Source organism: Cryptotermes secundus, unplaced genomic scaffold (assembly GCF_002891405.2).
Source record: "Cryptotermes secundus unplaced genomic scaffold, Csec_1.0 scaffold741, whole genome shotgun sequence".
NCBI lineage: Eukaryota > Metazoa > Arthropoda > Insecta > Blattodea > Kalotermitidae > Cryptotermes > Cryptotermes secundus.
Window position 1 is genome coordinate 556,252 of NW_019724599.1, and position 17,263 is coordinate 573,514.

The 17,263-nt window shown below is 37.7% G+C and overlaps 1 protein-coding gene across 5 annotated transcripts in view; it reads left to right on the forward strand.

The window, feature by feature from the left end:
• LOC111862419 (recQ-mediated genome instability protein 1) overlaps positions 1 to 16,740 on the forward strand; it is a 22,561-nt gene extending 5,821 nt beyond the window's left edge. For all 5 annotated transcript variants that reach the window (XM_023847796.2, XM_023847795.2, XM_023847799.2 and 2 more), the window contains exons 3-8: positions 2,972 to 3,109; positions 6,783 to 7,007; positions 8,002 to 8,135; positions 9,662 to 9,869; positions 13,136 to 14,170; positions 15,462 to 16,740. In XM_023847796.2, the coding sequence (XP_023703564.1) occupies positions 2,972 to 3,109; positions 6,783 to 7,007; positions 8,002 to 8,135; positions 9,662 to 9,869; positions 13,136 to 14,170; positions 15,462 to 15,617 (1,896 nt within the window). In that variant the 3' untranslated portion in view covers positions 15,618 to 16,740. The remainder of the gene's footprint in view (positions 1 to 2,971; positions 3,110 to 6,782; positions 7,008 to 8,001; positions 8,136 to 9,661; positions 9,870 to 13,135; positions 14,171 to 15,461) is intronic.
• Positions 16,741 to 17,263: the final 523 nt, after the last annotated feature.

Consider the following 17,263-nt stretch of genomic DNA (forward strand, 5'->3'; position numbering starts at 1 on the left):
CACATTTGACGGAAGGAACTTGATTGTTAAGAAGTAATTAGATTGTGGATCTTAGAACATAATATTTCGCCTCCTGCTTGAACAAGTTCTGCTGGAATTTGATCACTACCTGCCGATTTATACCATTTCAATTTTGCAATAGCACTTTGAACCTCAAAAGGGCTAGGATCTGGTACTAACGGCTCAACTGTATGGATTTGTGTCTGCCTAACATCACTGACCCTATGTGCATTCAATAACNGTAAGAGGACAGAGAAAATTGCATAATTAATAGCTTTATAATTCATAACCTGCTGTTGTTTGGATGATTAGATCAAGGAGTATGAGATAAGTAAGGAATGTAATTTGTTCGGGGGAAATGGGGAAAAAAATGAAGAATTGTAATTGGAAAACCAAGCATTTACTGTTCATTGCAAGCTCATCAATTTTGTCTTTCATATATTCCCTCTTGTTGTTCCTGAAATTCTTGCCGGTTTCACGTCTTATATCCTTCAGATTAACCCCCTTTAACTCTCTTGGATCCTGTAACCTTTGCAATTTGGCCTGCTTTCTTTGATCTAATAATTTTGAGCATCCTTCATCAAACCATGGCATATGCTTCTTCAGCTCATAATAACCTAGACTCTCTTTAACAGACATTTTTATACTCTCTCTAATAATAGTTTCCCAAGCTTTATTAACATCCACCTCAGTTTCCAAGTTTTCCTAAGCCGCAAACCTATTTCAAATTTCAACACAATACTGCTCTTTACCCTCTACCTCATTTAATTTCTTGAGATTGAGCCTCTCCATATGAAATCTGTGTGTTGTTTATTTGCTCACCTTTGCCACCACCAGGTAGTGGTCACTATCACAATCTGCTTCCCTGAATGATCGGACATCAAGCATCAAGGAGATGTCCAAGTAAATGTGTGGATGTTATGATGTGGGAACATTTTACTTTTGACAGTAAGATTTTTTGATGTGGCAAAGTTTACTACTCTGACTCCATTATCATTACTCATTTCATGCAAACTCTCATTCCCAATTGTTGGTTTGAAAATGTCTTCCCTCCCTACTTTGGCATTGAAATCGCCTAACAAAATTTTCATAGGGTACGTTGGGAATTTATCAAATACATGTTCTAGTTCTTCATAGAAGCTATCCTTTATGTTATCAATTTTATCTTCAGTTGGGGCGTGAACATTCATAACAATGATATCATACCAACGACCTTTTAGTATTATATATGATATCCTATCACTAACGAACTGTACCCTCTTAACTGCTGATATGATTCTCTTGTGTAGGAAAAAACCTGTACCTAATTCATGATTTTCATTCCCCTTTCCATAGAAAAATGTATAGCCTCCTGCTGGTGCGATGCCACCTCCATCCCATATGACCTCCTGTACTCCCGCTAAATCTAACTTATATTTTAAGATTTCTTCTGCCACTGCCCTGAGTGAACCTGCCCTGTACAAACTTCGAACATTCCAAGTGCCAAATCTCATATCCATTTTCTTTAGCTTAGGTCGTTTATCCAAGAAATCTGTCCAGGTCCAAGGCTGTGTGTTCATTTTCACAACATAATTATCTTTTACGGTGAGGAGTTGTTAGCCCCACGCCCAGCCCCCAAGCTGGAGGACCACCCCTTGTCAGCTGTCCACGACTGCATATTCAATATATTCGCAGCTTCTCTCAAAAACTGGAGGGTGTCTCCTACATCTGCAACCCACCTAACATGGACTATGGATGTAATTAGTAATTAAAATTGGTCTGTCAGAAATGATCTGAAGGTGGTTGTGGTGTTACTTTTTCAATATGACTCACCAGCAGCAGAATTGTTATAAAATGGTAGTGTACAAGAAGATATAGGAGTTTCCTAAAAATCAAACACCGTTTATACTGTTAATTTTAATCACTTTTGTGCTTTAACTTAGTTTAACAAGAAGTTGTGAAGTTACATAGAGAATTAAAGAAGTAATGCTACGTATTGTAATTTACATTCATAAAGGTCTTTTCACATAACAGGCTCAATGAGATTTGAAGGTGAAGATGTTAGTGTCTTTTTACGTTCATAAATGACACATCCCAATCATATCATATATGAAAAGTGGAACAGGTATTTTGTATTTATATATGATTTGCTTTGTCATTGTATAATGGTTGCAAGATCCATTGTTTCTCTCCCTGGCATATGTAGTCCTTACAGATTGCTGAATATCCATATTGCACAATTCATTATGCTCTCAGCACATATCTGTTAAATGGATGACTTTGGGACCATCATACTTTTCCTCTAGCTGTCATCCTCCAACTTCTGAATTTGGTGTTTGATGATGGAGAAGTTTAGAAACATATGAATTTCATCTGTGTAGCTAGTTTGGTGTGTCGTCTTGTTTGAAGAACCAAATACATGTTAATGTGTAAACATCCACTGAATAAAAAACAAATGACACCCAAATTCTGGATTTGCATAAAATAAATATTTTGTGTTTTATACATTTTTTAAGAAGAAGTTTACATTGTGTTTAATGGAGAATGTGAACTATGTACATGTTCACTTTTGGCATAAATTTTTTCAACCTTACTAAGTTACCTTCCTTATTTTTTAAGGGAGCTTAAGCATAGATTGTCATCAAGTTTTTGCATTATCTGTCTGTTAACCGTTAAACCGTTTGATAGATTTACGTAAGTTAGTATGAACATCATTACATTAGAGCAGTTATATATAACCTTTTTCTTTTGAAAGGTGACATTACCTGACTGCTGTCTGTGGACCATATAGTGCAGATTTTATAAACAAGGACCAGACTTGAAATAACTAAATTGAGGTGATGGAAATTGTCCAGTGTCAATTCAACAGTTTAAATAAATAATTTGCTTGTTAAATGAGTTACATATTTATTTTAACATCCATGTTACTTTATGAAGTCTGCTCATTGCTGCCTCTTTCTTTGTTTCTTAAGCATAATTGTCATTGTTGTAGTATTCAATAGCAGCCCTGAAGGACTTTGTGCTTGAGCAATGGAAGCTAGCAGATCTTAGGGAAATGGGACAAGGCTGTCTTCCACTGAACCTTAATGTCATCATGATGACAATTCTTCCAGGAAAATATGCCTTGCAGGTAAACAGCTTTCTTTTTAAATCTTCCTTTATCTTTATTTAAATAGAGTTATATAAAATTTCCATCACTTAATGTATGTAATGGTTGACATGTTTTTCCATATATTTGCCAGTCAGGCCATCAGTGATCTAAACACATTTTTCAACATTTTCTGGCATTTTGCTAGTGCGTGGTCAGCCTGAACGTTTGTCATTTTCAGCTGACACTTGACTGGTCTTGAAACATGAATGTTTTTTAAAACCTGCTGTCTGGCTTTAAAGAATGTTCTCCAAAATCTTAGTGAACCATTTTAGCGGTTTCGGTAGTGAATTTACTGAGCTTTACGTAAAACTTGATGAAGGCACATTGCTTGATTTTGTCATCCATCACAGACAAACGAAACATGAAGTAAAAAAAGCAGTTGTGTAAAAACAATACATGTACATAGTGGGGTGTCATGTGACAGACAGATGCAATAGGCTTGCGGAAGTGTGACCTTCCTCCCTTCTCATCTTCTTTCTCCAAGGCAGTAACAACAATAAAAGTCTGGGAACTTTCTGATACCACCTCATAATGAAGCAGCGCTCTGCTTGTCACCTGCTTCATGTGGGTTTCTTGCTTGGCTTATTCTTTGACCCTGAAGATGGAGGCAATATGTTCCTCTGAAACCTCAGTGGACAATGGACCGTGTATCATTGTATCTTGAAGACAGGACTCTTTGTATAGGTAACAGGTAAAGTTGTCCCAGTGCTTAACTAACTATGCCATGAAGGTGTATGGGGGAGTGAATGTATAAAGCCACATTTTCTTGATCTTGGCACTAGCTGGAGGTGAATGGTCAGCTTCACGCCTTACCTGCTTTATCCTAGGGAAAAGAGCCACTGGTACCCATTGGATAGGAGGCTGGGTGGGCCCAAAGCTGCTCTGGATGACGTAGAGAACAGAAAATTCTTGACCCTACTGTGACTCAGGCTCCGACCCATTGGTCATCCAGCCCGTAGCCAGTCATTATACCAACTGTGCTATCCTGGCTCCCTTTGTATAGGTGATACTGGTAATTTGAAGCAAAACAAATTTAAAGAATATTATGTAATCATAAAAGTTATGTATTCCAAGCGATGGATATAAAGTGAAGTAACATGTGATAGAACAAAAAAAGGAACATTTTGTTTTTTTAGGAGTGTCATTCTAATATATATTTGCATATGATAATTTTTGCTTTCTTCACAGTATTGCAATAACAGGAATTTGGTAAACTGAGAAACTGTTTTAAATTTATTACTAAGGTATAAGTTTTTAATGGGAATGTATAATCTGCGTTTCAGGTACCACTAATTATTAACTGTGACAGTACATTGAAAGCATTCAGTATTCTTTACCAAAACTAAAGTGTACCGTTCCACTCTCATTTCAAGGTGGAAATTGCAGCAGAAGTAGCAGTAGAAGCAACGGGGAGTGTCGTAGCAGTAATAATAGGAGCAGTAGTAGTAATCATCATTGTGTTTTTATCATTCATTTATTTATTTTTTATCAAGTTAATTGTGTATGAGCCAGTTTACCTATTGAATTTGGTTGGAAAGTAGTTTATAGTATATATTTTTATTTTATGAATTGTTCACTGATAAGAGTGTATGGTTATTGCACCAGAGCTTGCAGTTAGTAATCCTGTACCTTCAGGTACATCAGTTTCATAGACGCTTTAATCTCAAAGTGTCTTTTTACACTAGATGTAGTTTGGGTTTGTACAAATGAAAGATGGAATCAAACAAATTTAAATCATGTCTGGTATAGACAGTGTCACATAACTTTGAACAAGGCCCCACATTCATAGTCAAATCCTGTGCATAGCTTGTGGTGGGAGGAGTTTCTTAACACTCGTTCCTCCACTTCCACCTCCCTCAAACCCACCCCCTTGTCTGAAATTTTTCTTTTGTGCATTCAAGGTTACTCTTGGCCTTGTTCGAAGGTATGTGACACTTGCTATAGAATATGGTCTCTGCTTCAGTGGACACAAGTAATTTTGGGAAAAATTTTTGAGTCTATTGTCTTTAAATTAAGCTATCTAGAGAGGCAAGCAAACATTAGAGATCAATAATCACACAACTTTATTCATACAAAAGCAAGCAGATATTTCAAAGCACTATGTCTCTGTGTGTGATTTCTGTCAGTGTATATGTATTTCTGCTTTCTTCTGGTCATCAGTTATAACCTAAAAATCTGCTTTATTGCCATATTTGTAATTTTTATCATATAAAAGGATGTTTGTTACAGAATTTCCTCTTATTGTGTTGTGTATAGCTGCTATGAATTCGTAACAGCTACACACAACATAGTCACCATAAGACACATGGGCACATAGATAAGGGCATACCCCAAAAATTGAGCCTACAGATGGAAGCACAGCTGTTTCATCAGCAATTTTAGAGACACCAGTGATGTAGAAGAGATTTTAAAGTTTAAAATTTTTAACAGTTCTAAACAGCAAGTTGCATGTAAGACAGCTTATAACTAACAAGGAATAAATAAGTGATGTGCAACAGGGTGCTACAGTACAGTATTAATTATCATATAGTTCTTACTTGTACTGATAATCATTCTTGAAAGTTGAGAAAATTTACTGTAATACAAACAGATGTACATACCTAAAGTGTTCAGAATGTCAGAGAATATGTTTTGATTTCCAACGTGATATTTTGAGTCACTGTCACCCTGCTGAGAAACATCACAGCTGTTGGTCTACGCCGATGATGTGAATCTACTGGGTGATAATGTAGATACCATAAAGAAAAACACACAAACTTTAATTGACGCAAGTAAAGAGGTTGGTCTAGAAGTAAACATAGAGAAAACTAAGTATATGTTACTGTCTCATCACAAAAATGCAGGGCAAAATCATGACTTAAAGATAGGAAACAGATGTTTTGAAAATGTGGCACAGTTCAGATATCTGGGAACAATGATAACAGATCGAAACCTGATTCAGGAAGAAATTAAGAGGTGATTGAACTCGGGTAATGCTTACTACCATTCAGTCCAGAACCTTTTGTCTTCTTGTCTGTTGTCCAAAAACATAAAAATTAGAATATACAAAAGTATAATTTTGCCTGTGGTTCTGTATGGGTGTGAAACTTGGTCTCTGACATTAAGGGAGGAGGAACATAGACTGAAGGTGTTTGAGAACAGGGTGTTGAGGAGAATATTTGGACCGAAGAGAGATGAAGTGACAGGAGGTTGGAGAAAACTGCATAATGAGGAACTTCATAACTTGTACTCTTCTCCAAGTATAATTAGAATGATCAAGTCAAGAAGGATGAGGTGGGCATGTCATGTAGCACGAATGGGGGAGACGAGGAATTCGTATAGGATATTGGTGGGAAAGCCAGAAGGAAAGAGACCACAGGGAAGACCAAGGTGTAGGGGGGTGGACAATATTAGAATGGATCTTAGAGAGATAGGATGGGATGGTATGAATTGGATAGATCTGGCCCAGGATAGGAACCAGTGGAGGGCTCTTGTGAACACGGTGATGAACCTTTGGGTTCCATAAAAGTGCTGGGAAATTCTTGAGTAGCTGCAGAAGTGGCGGCTCCTCCAGAAGGGCTCCGCTCCAAGAGTAAGTAAAGTAAGTTACCCTGCTGAGAAGTTAGATGCCTTAGACAAGCTATGTTGATTACTTTCTCTTTTTTCAATGTAGGTTGAACGAATACAAAATGTGGGGCAATCTGCTTACACACAAATGCAGGAAATTCGTAAACAAGTTAATGAAAATGTTGAAATTGGTGCAACATTGCCTCAGACTTGGGAACCTCGTCCAACTCGCATGCTTCAGTTATCGTTATGTGATGGGGTCCAGAATATTAAAGGGATTGAATACAGGCCACTCATGTCACTCAGTGAGCAGCTTCTTCCAGGATGTAAGGTAAGAGTCAGTATTTACATTTGCTTTTTGCTTGTGTATTAAAATGCATACATATTTGTGTACTTTCAAAGGCTTCTTGAAATGAGACTGGTTTCATATTGTGGCATGTAGACCCATTGCTAGACAATGCCCGCAACACACGCGGCCAACAGTATAGGAATAGTGTTTTCTATGCTTGCAGATGGACCGTTGCTATGCAACGTGTATGCTGTGACATCACACAGCAGTATGTGGCCGTCATGTGACATGTTTCCTGCACGTGCAGTGATGTCACACAGCAGTGATGGGTAGCGATCACATGTGTTTACGATGATGCGTTGTCTGTCCCTCAGCTATATAAGTGACAGTATGTGTTTGTGACATAGTTCAGTTGAGTTCAGCAGTTAGTTACGAGTTACAAGAGAGAAATAGTAATGACAGAAGCACACAAACAAGGAAGGAACCTTAGTCAGAATCGCTGGTCTCAGAGCCAAGATTTAAACCTAAGACCTCCCAAGTACAGTGGTGATGTTCCAGCCTTCCTGAAATATCTGTTCAGTAACACTGAATCTTTTATTCTAAAGTGGCTGTTGATCCAGTTGAATACTGAACAGTTCTTCAGTAGTATTACTCCAGTAGGGCCACACCATAGCTCAAGTGGTTAGTTGCTGGCTTCCCACCGCAGCGGCCCGGGTTCGATCCCGGGGTCTGGTCAAGTGGGATTTGTGGTGGACAAAGTGGCGCTGGGGTAAGTTTACTCCAAGTTCTTTGGTTTCCCTTGCCAATCTTCATTCCACCAATTGCTCCACAATCACCCTCACCTATCATCTGGGGCTGGTACAATAGGCCAGAAGTGGCCACAGTACAAGGGACTTAGTCCTACCCCACTAGCAATGAAAAAAAAATTACTCCAGCATGTTTGATTTGGAGATTTATCCCTTCTTGTACCAGGTACCTTTCAGAGTGTTCCTCACTATAATATTGAAGGTATAAATATTTTTTTTTTGTTTCAAAGGTGCTTATTGTTGGCCCAGTTGAATGTCGAAGAGGAATTCTTCTGCTTGAGCAGCATAACTTGGAAATTCTTGGTGGAGAGATTGATTCTTTACTTGTACCGAATGCCTACGAGAATGTTCTAGCAGGAGTACTGTAAGTTAACAGTTTCCAAATTAGTTGAAACATGGTAGTTATGATGATGACTTGACAACCTAGATACAACCTATTTTGTTTACATACAATGAAAGAGATATCTGAAATTCAGATCCAGTTGCAAATTTTTAAAATATGTTTTTATCTGTTAATAATAATAAATGCTGAAAAGTATTTATATAATTTGTTAATTTGGTAATTGGATAAATTTCTTGCCCAATTTGTATGAAGGATTAGTTTTCGCATCACATATTTGCCCCTTCTTTACTGTGACACAGTAATTATGATTATTCATGCTGCAGTCTCTCTTCTGTTCATAATTTCCCTTCCAGTGGACTGATAATGGGTAGATACAATTATGTGATAGAAATAGTCTTTGCCTAATTTTGTATTCAAAACTTTTGTAGCTATTGTAGTCAGCACTGTAATTTACTAAACTCTGTATTGTTTATGCTGCAGTTTAGCTTCCTTGTCTCCCTCACCATTCCAGCAGACTGATTACCTGCCTTCACACTGGTGCAAATCTCCAGAGAAACCAGCTTACTGTATCTTGAAAAAAGAATGCTCAGATTCTTCAATAACCATTCTTGTTCTTATCTTCATTATTGCATTATTTTATTAACTGTTGCTGCAGCAGTTTTCGATGTACATTATTAATTCCTACCACCTTCCAAATGATCAGCTAGGGGTTGAAAATAATAAAAGTGTTCACACTCAGGTGTCAGATATTCAGAATTCACATTGCCATCAATTGCCACAACAAAGAAAAGAAAGGAAAACATCTGTTACCAAGACAGTATGTACTTACATGTCCAACAGGTGTGCCAGCATTACAAAAACACCTGAAAGGAACAGGAAGAGTAGGTGTGGTGTTGTGTACTGTGTGTATTTTGTGAATTAAGTTTGTAAGAAAGAAGTATCTATAGCATATGAAAGTATGACATTCTTATGTCATAACAGGCACACATTGTAAAGTTTAAAAATAATAAAATAGTGTTCTTGTATATCTATTTTGACAGAGACAAAACACTAGCATATATTTTTAGCCTACTTTCCTCAAGCTTATGCGATCTCCATCCTGTCTGTGTGTCTGCATATCCTCCCTACCAGCTTTCGAATGCCCAAACTGATCTGTATGAACGTTGGTATGTACATCATGGCAATTGAGCCCTCTTCAGCGGTGTACTTCGTAAATCCCCATCAGTCCGTTTCCATAGGCAAAGGCATAGGCATGTCTATCATTGCCAGGCAAAGGCTCACTAAAGTGTGTCCCTCCTTTGCTAATTACATTCTACTGTTGTTGGACTTATTCTTATATGACCATTTTCATATTAGAAGAAGAAACCATCTAATTGCTTCACTGCTGTTTAATGTAACAAAAATGGCACAGTTACCTGCAAATATGATATTTAAGTCCCTTGGTCAGTAAATAACATCTTTACCCAACTTCGTATTACAATAGTAACATTTTGGTATATTTCCATGTATTGATAAAAGTATCTTACGGTTACTTCGTTGTCTCTCAGGAACTTGCCACAGAATCTAGACCCATATGGGACACAAACTGATGTGAGCATGAAATCGCAGGTGACACTTCCACCTGTTGTACCAAGGAATGATTTTGTACATCTGCCTATTCAGCAAAATTCTGCTGGAACGTCACAAACACAAATGCTTACAGCTCCAATACGAAACACCGTTCACAGGCCGTCATCCAGGAACAACACAAATCAGGTTTTTATGTCATATTCAAATATGTACATGTATGTATAATAAGGTCTAGCTGCACATTCGCATGCAGTGCAGCAGTATTTCTTAGTCCAAACATTTTTAAGGTTGTATTGGTTGATTATACTTCCAACTGGAGTAACTTTAGGAGTAAAATATAAACTAAGAAACCAGCTGCATGTTGATTTGATTACAGGTATAAAATTAACCTTGTAAGTGTGGAAATTTCGGACCTCTCACTCGGCATTTGAGCGGAATTAAAAGTGATGGATATATTTACTAGTCTTGTGCAATTAGAATTTAATTCTAATTGTATAAGGCTAGAAAAAATATATTGCCATCATTTATTTACAGACGTCAATAAAACAAAAATATTGATAGTGTTCTAGTTATTTGTAGTTATGACCTGTAAATGGTCAATAAATCTATTCACCAGTTCAAACTCGGTCTCTAGTCACACATACTACGTGACAGTATTATTCTGCATCATCCCCAATTATGGTTCGTATGTTGTTGCAGGGGCTGACCTTAGGCATAGAACTTAATTTGTGAAAGACACAGTTTTATTATGCCATGCTACAATGGACTACAGCAGAAGTATTTCTTTTGTTTTGTAGATCACTTGTCACACTCAACACTGTCGGAACTGGGTTTTGGTGTGCCCTGGCTTGAAGCATGGCATAACAGCAAACACAGTCACATTTCTTGCAGTACACACTGTTTTCTTTTATTTGCACAGATGACAGTGCCGCTGTTTTCCTTTAGCCAGCAAGAAATATTTTACTTCATTTCAGTTCATCTGAGTATTTGAACTGCTGCGTTGACCCCTTGGCACACTATGCATTTCACTATTATCCTTGTGGGATAGAACACTATGATCCCTAAACAGTTCTCTGAATTTCAGATGGGTCATGTTTCCCCCACAGGACTGCTAAACACTATATGAATTCAAAGTGGTGTCGTCTTATAAATGAAGATTTGTTTGTCCATTTTGAAGTTCTCGTGCTTATGCTGTATCTATTTGCCATTCTGTTACTCAAATCAACACGTTGATATGGGGTGTATAATCTTTGATGACCAGAGGCTTCATAGGTTACCCACCTTCCTTGAAGTTTTCCTCTGTAGGTGCAATGTTCATATTGAGAAGGACCTGTGCTTCTTTTAGTCCTTCCAGCACACAGTCCATAGGTTTTCTTGTACTTTGGATGTATCGTCTGTTTTTTTTTCTTCTTCCTCCCCCCCCCCTCCAGTTGTGGACGTTTGGGATGGAAAGCATATGGCACCTCTTTGCTGTTGTGATGAACTGTACCACATGTATAAATTTTTGTCTGGTGCATGTCATTGAGATATTTTTGTGAGCGGAAGTAGTTGTCCATAAATATTATGTGTTCATCTCCATATTTCTGAACCACTTCTAGTATGGTTCAATATGGCCATGCCATAGCTCAAGCGGTTAGTCGCTGGCTTCCCACTGTGGCAGCCCGGGTTTGAACCTGGGTCTGGTCAAGTGGGATTTGTGGTAGACAAAGTGGCACTGGGTGGGTTTTCTCTGAGTACTTTGATTTCCCCTGCCAATCTTCATTCCACAAAATTCTCCATCATCATAATCACCCGGGGCAGGTACAATAGGCCAATAAGTGGCCGCTGTTCTGAGTGGACCCAGCTGGACTCCACCCCCCACTAATGGTTCCATATGTAGGTGGAACATCTGTACTAGCCAGGTTTCTCTGTTTACCAAGATACACACATGATATGCATAACCAAATCTTTATTAAAATTTATACATTTTTGTTCCAAATTTGTTATCTTGGTGGAATGCATCGCAGAAAGATAACTTTCCATTTGAATTTTATGATTGCTTCACACGCTACAGTATGTCCTGTTGGATGATGCATTTCTTAAGTTTTATTAATTTATGATATCAAATATCTGATTTACCATAATCTGTGATGATTGAGATCTTCTCTCTCTTGTATGTGTGGGTTTTGAAGGGTCTGCAGAATGCATATCTTCCTGAATTTTGAGAAAATTATCACATGTCATCACATTGAAACAGAAAATAACATTTTTGTCCAGTATGGTTTTATGCTAGGCTTGTGGTCATGACCCATCCAGACTATAGTTGCAGGAAATACGAGGGTAAGTCAATAAGTAAGTTGCAAATGGATATAGAACTTAAACAAATAATAGTACTGATTTGAAAAATGTTTTTATTTTTCAATATAATCTCCTGTACATTGAGGCACTTGTCCCATCATTTCACAGGCCCCTGAAAACCAGTAGCATAAAATTCTTCGGGCTGCTGTCGGAATCATCATCAATTTCGTGTAAACTCTCATTCCCAGTTATTGGTTTGAAAATGTCTTCTGTTTCTACTTTGGCATTGAAATCTCAGGACAAAATTTTCCAATGGTCAGATGCCAGAAAAGGGAATGAGAAGAATTTTTGTGCTGTGTGGGTAAAAAGAATCAGTAAAGTGGTGTAGGTTATTAGGACAGCTATTTGTCATGGAAAATAAATTTGATGCATGGACCATTTAGATCCTGCTGAAACATTGCAGAATAGAACATCATACTTTATTTGGGTTAAGCAATCACAATGGCACCAAAAGGGCCCCTCAATAAAAAAAATATGAGGCTTTTGATGTATTGGACGTTTGTGAGATTGACAAGTCAGTATGTCAGACATTTGTTCTTGGAAAATTAAGGATTCTTATGATACTATTCTAATCTTTTGTTGAGTTTATCACTGAATTCCATGAACCTTTTGAATTCTGTAGATGGTTGTTTCACTTTGCCCTAAAGGTTGTTCCTTTTAGAAATGTTTGTCATATGTTTTTATTTCGTAACGTATATGTTCATTCTTGCATTTATGCTGTATAAGAAAAGAAACTGAAGCTCTGTAGCTTTTATTGTTAACCAGAAGACATTTTTAGTTTGAATTGCATGTTGTAGATTTATAATTATGCACATTTCATTGTACAACTGCAATTTTTATAAAGAATTAACAATTATGTTAAGAAATGTTAATGAAATGCAGGAGAGATCTATGAATAGTAATTAGATATACATTTAGAGAAGATGAGAGAATAAACCCAGAAGACAATAAACTGAAAATTATATTCTCTTGGTAACTGGAAAAATTTGGAGAAAGAAGGATTGACTATTTGATTTTTTATTTTTATTTAAAGATCTATGTGAAAAGAGATATCTACACAGTTCTTCTACCTTCATATTATAGGATCAATACATAGAAACTTTTTTGTGTTTTAGATATCAAAGGGAAATCCTGATAGAAGTGTGGGAACTGCCCACAGAAGACTAGAAGAGGAGTTACTAAATGAAGATGATTTGATGTTAGAAGCAGAAATGGATGCCCAGCTGTCAGTCTTGGAACGTGAATATAAGGAGGAGATGGAGAACTCACTAAATAACCTTGATATTGATGAAATTGAACAGAAATTCCTTGGAGATTTGCAGGCAGAGTGCTCTGAGAAAATGGAATTTGAATCATTGCATTATCAGCGGTTTCCTATGCAGCCAGAAACATCACCGCCCTCTTCAGAGAGCAAATTAACAGCAAATCATACCCCATCATGCCTTCTGAATGATGATGATGACATCCTGTTACAGGTGTCATTGAAAGAACTGGAGAGGCCAGAAATACAGACTACACTGCAAAGGAATAAGTTAACTGGTTCCAGCCTAACTACTAGGCAAGATTATCAGACTGAACCCCATATGAAAGCTCTGTCAGTAGAGCGACGTAGGATAGGTCTACCGGTTACTCCAAAATCCCAAGCCCAGAGCGCTACTACTCAGAGCAAAATAACTTCATTCCTTAATAAGAGCAATATTGAAACTGCTGATTCATATAGTTTATCAAATTGCGGCAGTAATGCATCTGAAGCAGACAAAGATGCAAAGCTGAAATGTTTAAAACAGTGTGGTGTCCAGTTGGAATATAAACAAGTGCCTCCAAATATTGATTTAAATAGAACATTGGATTCTTATGAGAACTTAAAAGTGAAACTAGGTAAGAAGCATGTTCAGCCAGAAGATTATGAAATACCAGTGCAAGCAGCTGTTAGAAAAGATGTTGCCTGCACATCTCCTGTAGTGACAAGTAGTAACCCATTTGTGTACTTGAGTCAGATAGAAACTCCAGTGGAGGGTCGAACTGTGTTTACAGTGAAAGCCTTTATCATGACATTATTATCCCAGATGACATATGGAAGAGATGGATGGCACTTAATTGTGAAATTATGTGATGGTTCCAAGAATATAGATGCCAGATTATCCTCAGATGTAAGTATTAGCAATTTCTTATGATAAGTAACATGCACACACAGGCTGTGCCATAGCACAGGTGGTTAGTCGCCAGCTTCCCACTATGGCAGTCTGTGTTTGAGCCCAGGTCAGGTTATGTGAGATTTGTGGATGACAGATTGGCACTGGGGCAGGCTTTCTCTGAGTACTTCGGTTTCCCCTGCCAATTCACATTCTACCGACTGATCCACTGTCATCTTTCATCTGTCTTCTGGGGCTAGTATAGTAGGCCTCAGTGGCCGACATACCAAGTGGACTCAGCCTCACCCCACCCCAAGAAACTGAAACTGAAACATGCACACACATTCTCTTCCCCCACTCCCATTCTGTAGCACCATTACAATATGCAACATCAAGAGAAACACCTCAATAAGAGCAATAAAATCATAATGCCAGCCATAACAATAGTTACACAAAGGAAACCTATTAGAAGCTACACATACAGCTACAGTAACATAGCACCAACCATAAGGAAAGCACTGCAAAGATACTTGTAAGTATGGTTCATGCATGATGTGGTAAAATTCTCATAGGCAGCTCTTAAACCATGACACTCCACACTTCTAACACCACAAGTTTTTTTACTACTACTGTGGGAATAAAGACATGCAATCTGTTTATTCTCTTCTACTTGCAGTATACATTATTGTAATGTAATAACTATGTGTACACTCAGGTAATGAACACACACACGTACAATACTGTAAAGTCAGCTACCAGGATAACAATAATTTCATGCACATACAAACATCATAATACACACACACACATACCTTTAACCTATATTTTACCTGTTATTTAGCCGATGTTTTTTTGGGGGGGGTCATTTGATTGTTTGATAATTATCTCACAAGAAAATATCCTCCCCCCAGAATTGAAAACCTGAAAGATCAGTGTAAAATTTCTGGAACCCTGGATTCCTGTTCAGTGGGGTAGAAAACAGTAATAGCAATTCACTAATTAATTAATTGGACATATACCACTTGATGATGATATGGAAAAAGATCAGAATGTGTAGTGGATGTTTTTAAATGCTGATAAGTTGTATTGGTGTTCTTTAAAAGTAAAAAGCAATTTAACTGACAGCTAATGTAAGGTGTCTGCACATATTTTCCACTGAACTGTGAATAGGAGGAAGATTGGAAGAAAAGAGTATTTATTTTCTGTTATATAAAAAGTAAGGAAGTTATTGAACTTAATGATAGCCCCTGTCAGGACAGATATTTTAAATTTCTGTATTCCATTAAATTTGTTATAAATTTGATTTCAGGTTTTGGAAAAACTCATTGGTTTCAGCAGAGCTGAGATGTTGACCATGAGACAAGAAATGCCAAATAACCCTTTGCTCAAAGAAAAGCTGAAAAATGTAAGTTTGTACATCATAAACTATACATTTCCAAATCATGTTCACATGATCTGGCAGTAGTACTGAAAGCTGAACATTCCTGTCATGTAGGACAACCTTTCATCCATATGCCACTTGTTTCACTTTCAGTTTAAAAACTTTATCCCCTCACAGCACAAGTCAGTATTTTGAGATTGAAGTCAGAATAGTATCTGTCATTTCACCCTTGCTAAAAAGACATTCCCAGAAGAAATTCCTTCTGTAATCTGAATAGGAAATACAGGGTGTCTGGATGAAAGGTATCCAAAACAAAAAATTGATATCTCAGAAACTAAGTGTTATACATGTATCTGGTTTATGTCTTCATAAAGGAAAATTCTGAAAGTTCTTTTTCATTCCTGGCTTACGCACATGCACCAGCTGGTGACCATCAGTGAGGTTAGTAATGATGTTGACACCACAAGAACAGGTTCAATGTGTGTTGTGGCTAGCAGAGTTGTAATCTCTTTTGGATGTCCAACATCATTTTACAATGCAATATGGATGTCAACCTCTTACACGGAAAAGCATTTTGGGACAACAAACTGAGGACTAGAGGTAGTCTGTTGCATGTAAAATTTTGTGGAAAGAGACAGATCTCTGAGAAAAACGTCAATCACATTACAGAGGCATTCCAGTGAAGTCTGTGCAAATCAATTGGTGCGGCTAGCTTGCAGTTACAAATTCCATGTTCAACAGTGCATGATGTGTTACACAAAAGGCTCCACCTAAGAGCATACAAGATTCAAATGATTCATGCACTAAAACTGAATGACAAAGTAGCGCACACAAACTCTTCTGTGGACATGCTAGAAAGAACTGATGCATCATCTGGTTTCCTCTGCCAAATTTGCTTCTAGGTTGAGGTGATGTTCTGTGCAGGAGTTGGGGCAGTCAAAATCCACATGCCACATGTGAGTTGGAGAGAAGTAGCCCCAGAGTGAATGTGTGGGCCATCTTAATGCATGACAAGTTGATTAGACTGTTTTTCTCTTTGGAAAAGACTGTGACTGGACGTTCGTACATGGACGTGCTGGAGCTGTATGCTCTGCCCCAGTTACCACCTCCAACTATCCCCCAACAAGATGGGGTGCAGCCACATTTCTGCCATCATGTTAGAAATCACCTGGACAGAGAGATAGATTGGCAAAGGTGGACCAATTGCTTGGCCTCCTAGATCACCAGATTTAACCCCATTGGATTTTTTTCTTGTGGTGTTATGTGAAGAAAATTATCTACCAGTTTAAGATCAATGACCTTCAACACCTGAAAGCTCGCGTAAAAGACTCTGGCTATTGTAACACCAAACATACTTAAAGTAACATGGAACGAGGTAGAATATTGTCTGGATGTTTGTTGTGCGACCAAGGGAGTCCACGTTGAAATTTATTGAGAAAGTTATATACTCATAAAGAACTTTCATAGTTTCCCTTTGTAATTGTGTAACCCATAAATGTGTATAATATATGCTTTCTGAGATATAATTCTTTTACTTTGGATACCTTTCATCTGGACACCTGTAGTTGCTTTAGTCTGGCTCCAGACTACAGTGGGTCACTGAGCTCCTGAAAGCTGCAATCTGACACAGCAACATGATATTTCTGTGATTTGTAAGTAGAGACATTAGCATGGAGGAAAACACATCTTGTCAGTGTTCTCTGTTTTCATTTGATTGTATCATGCAGGGC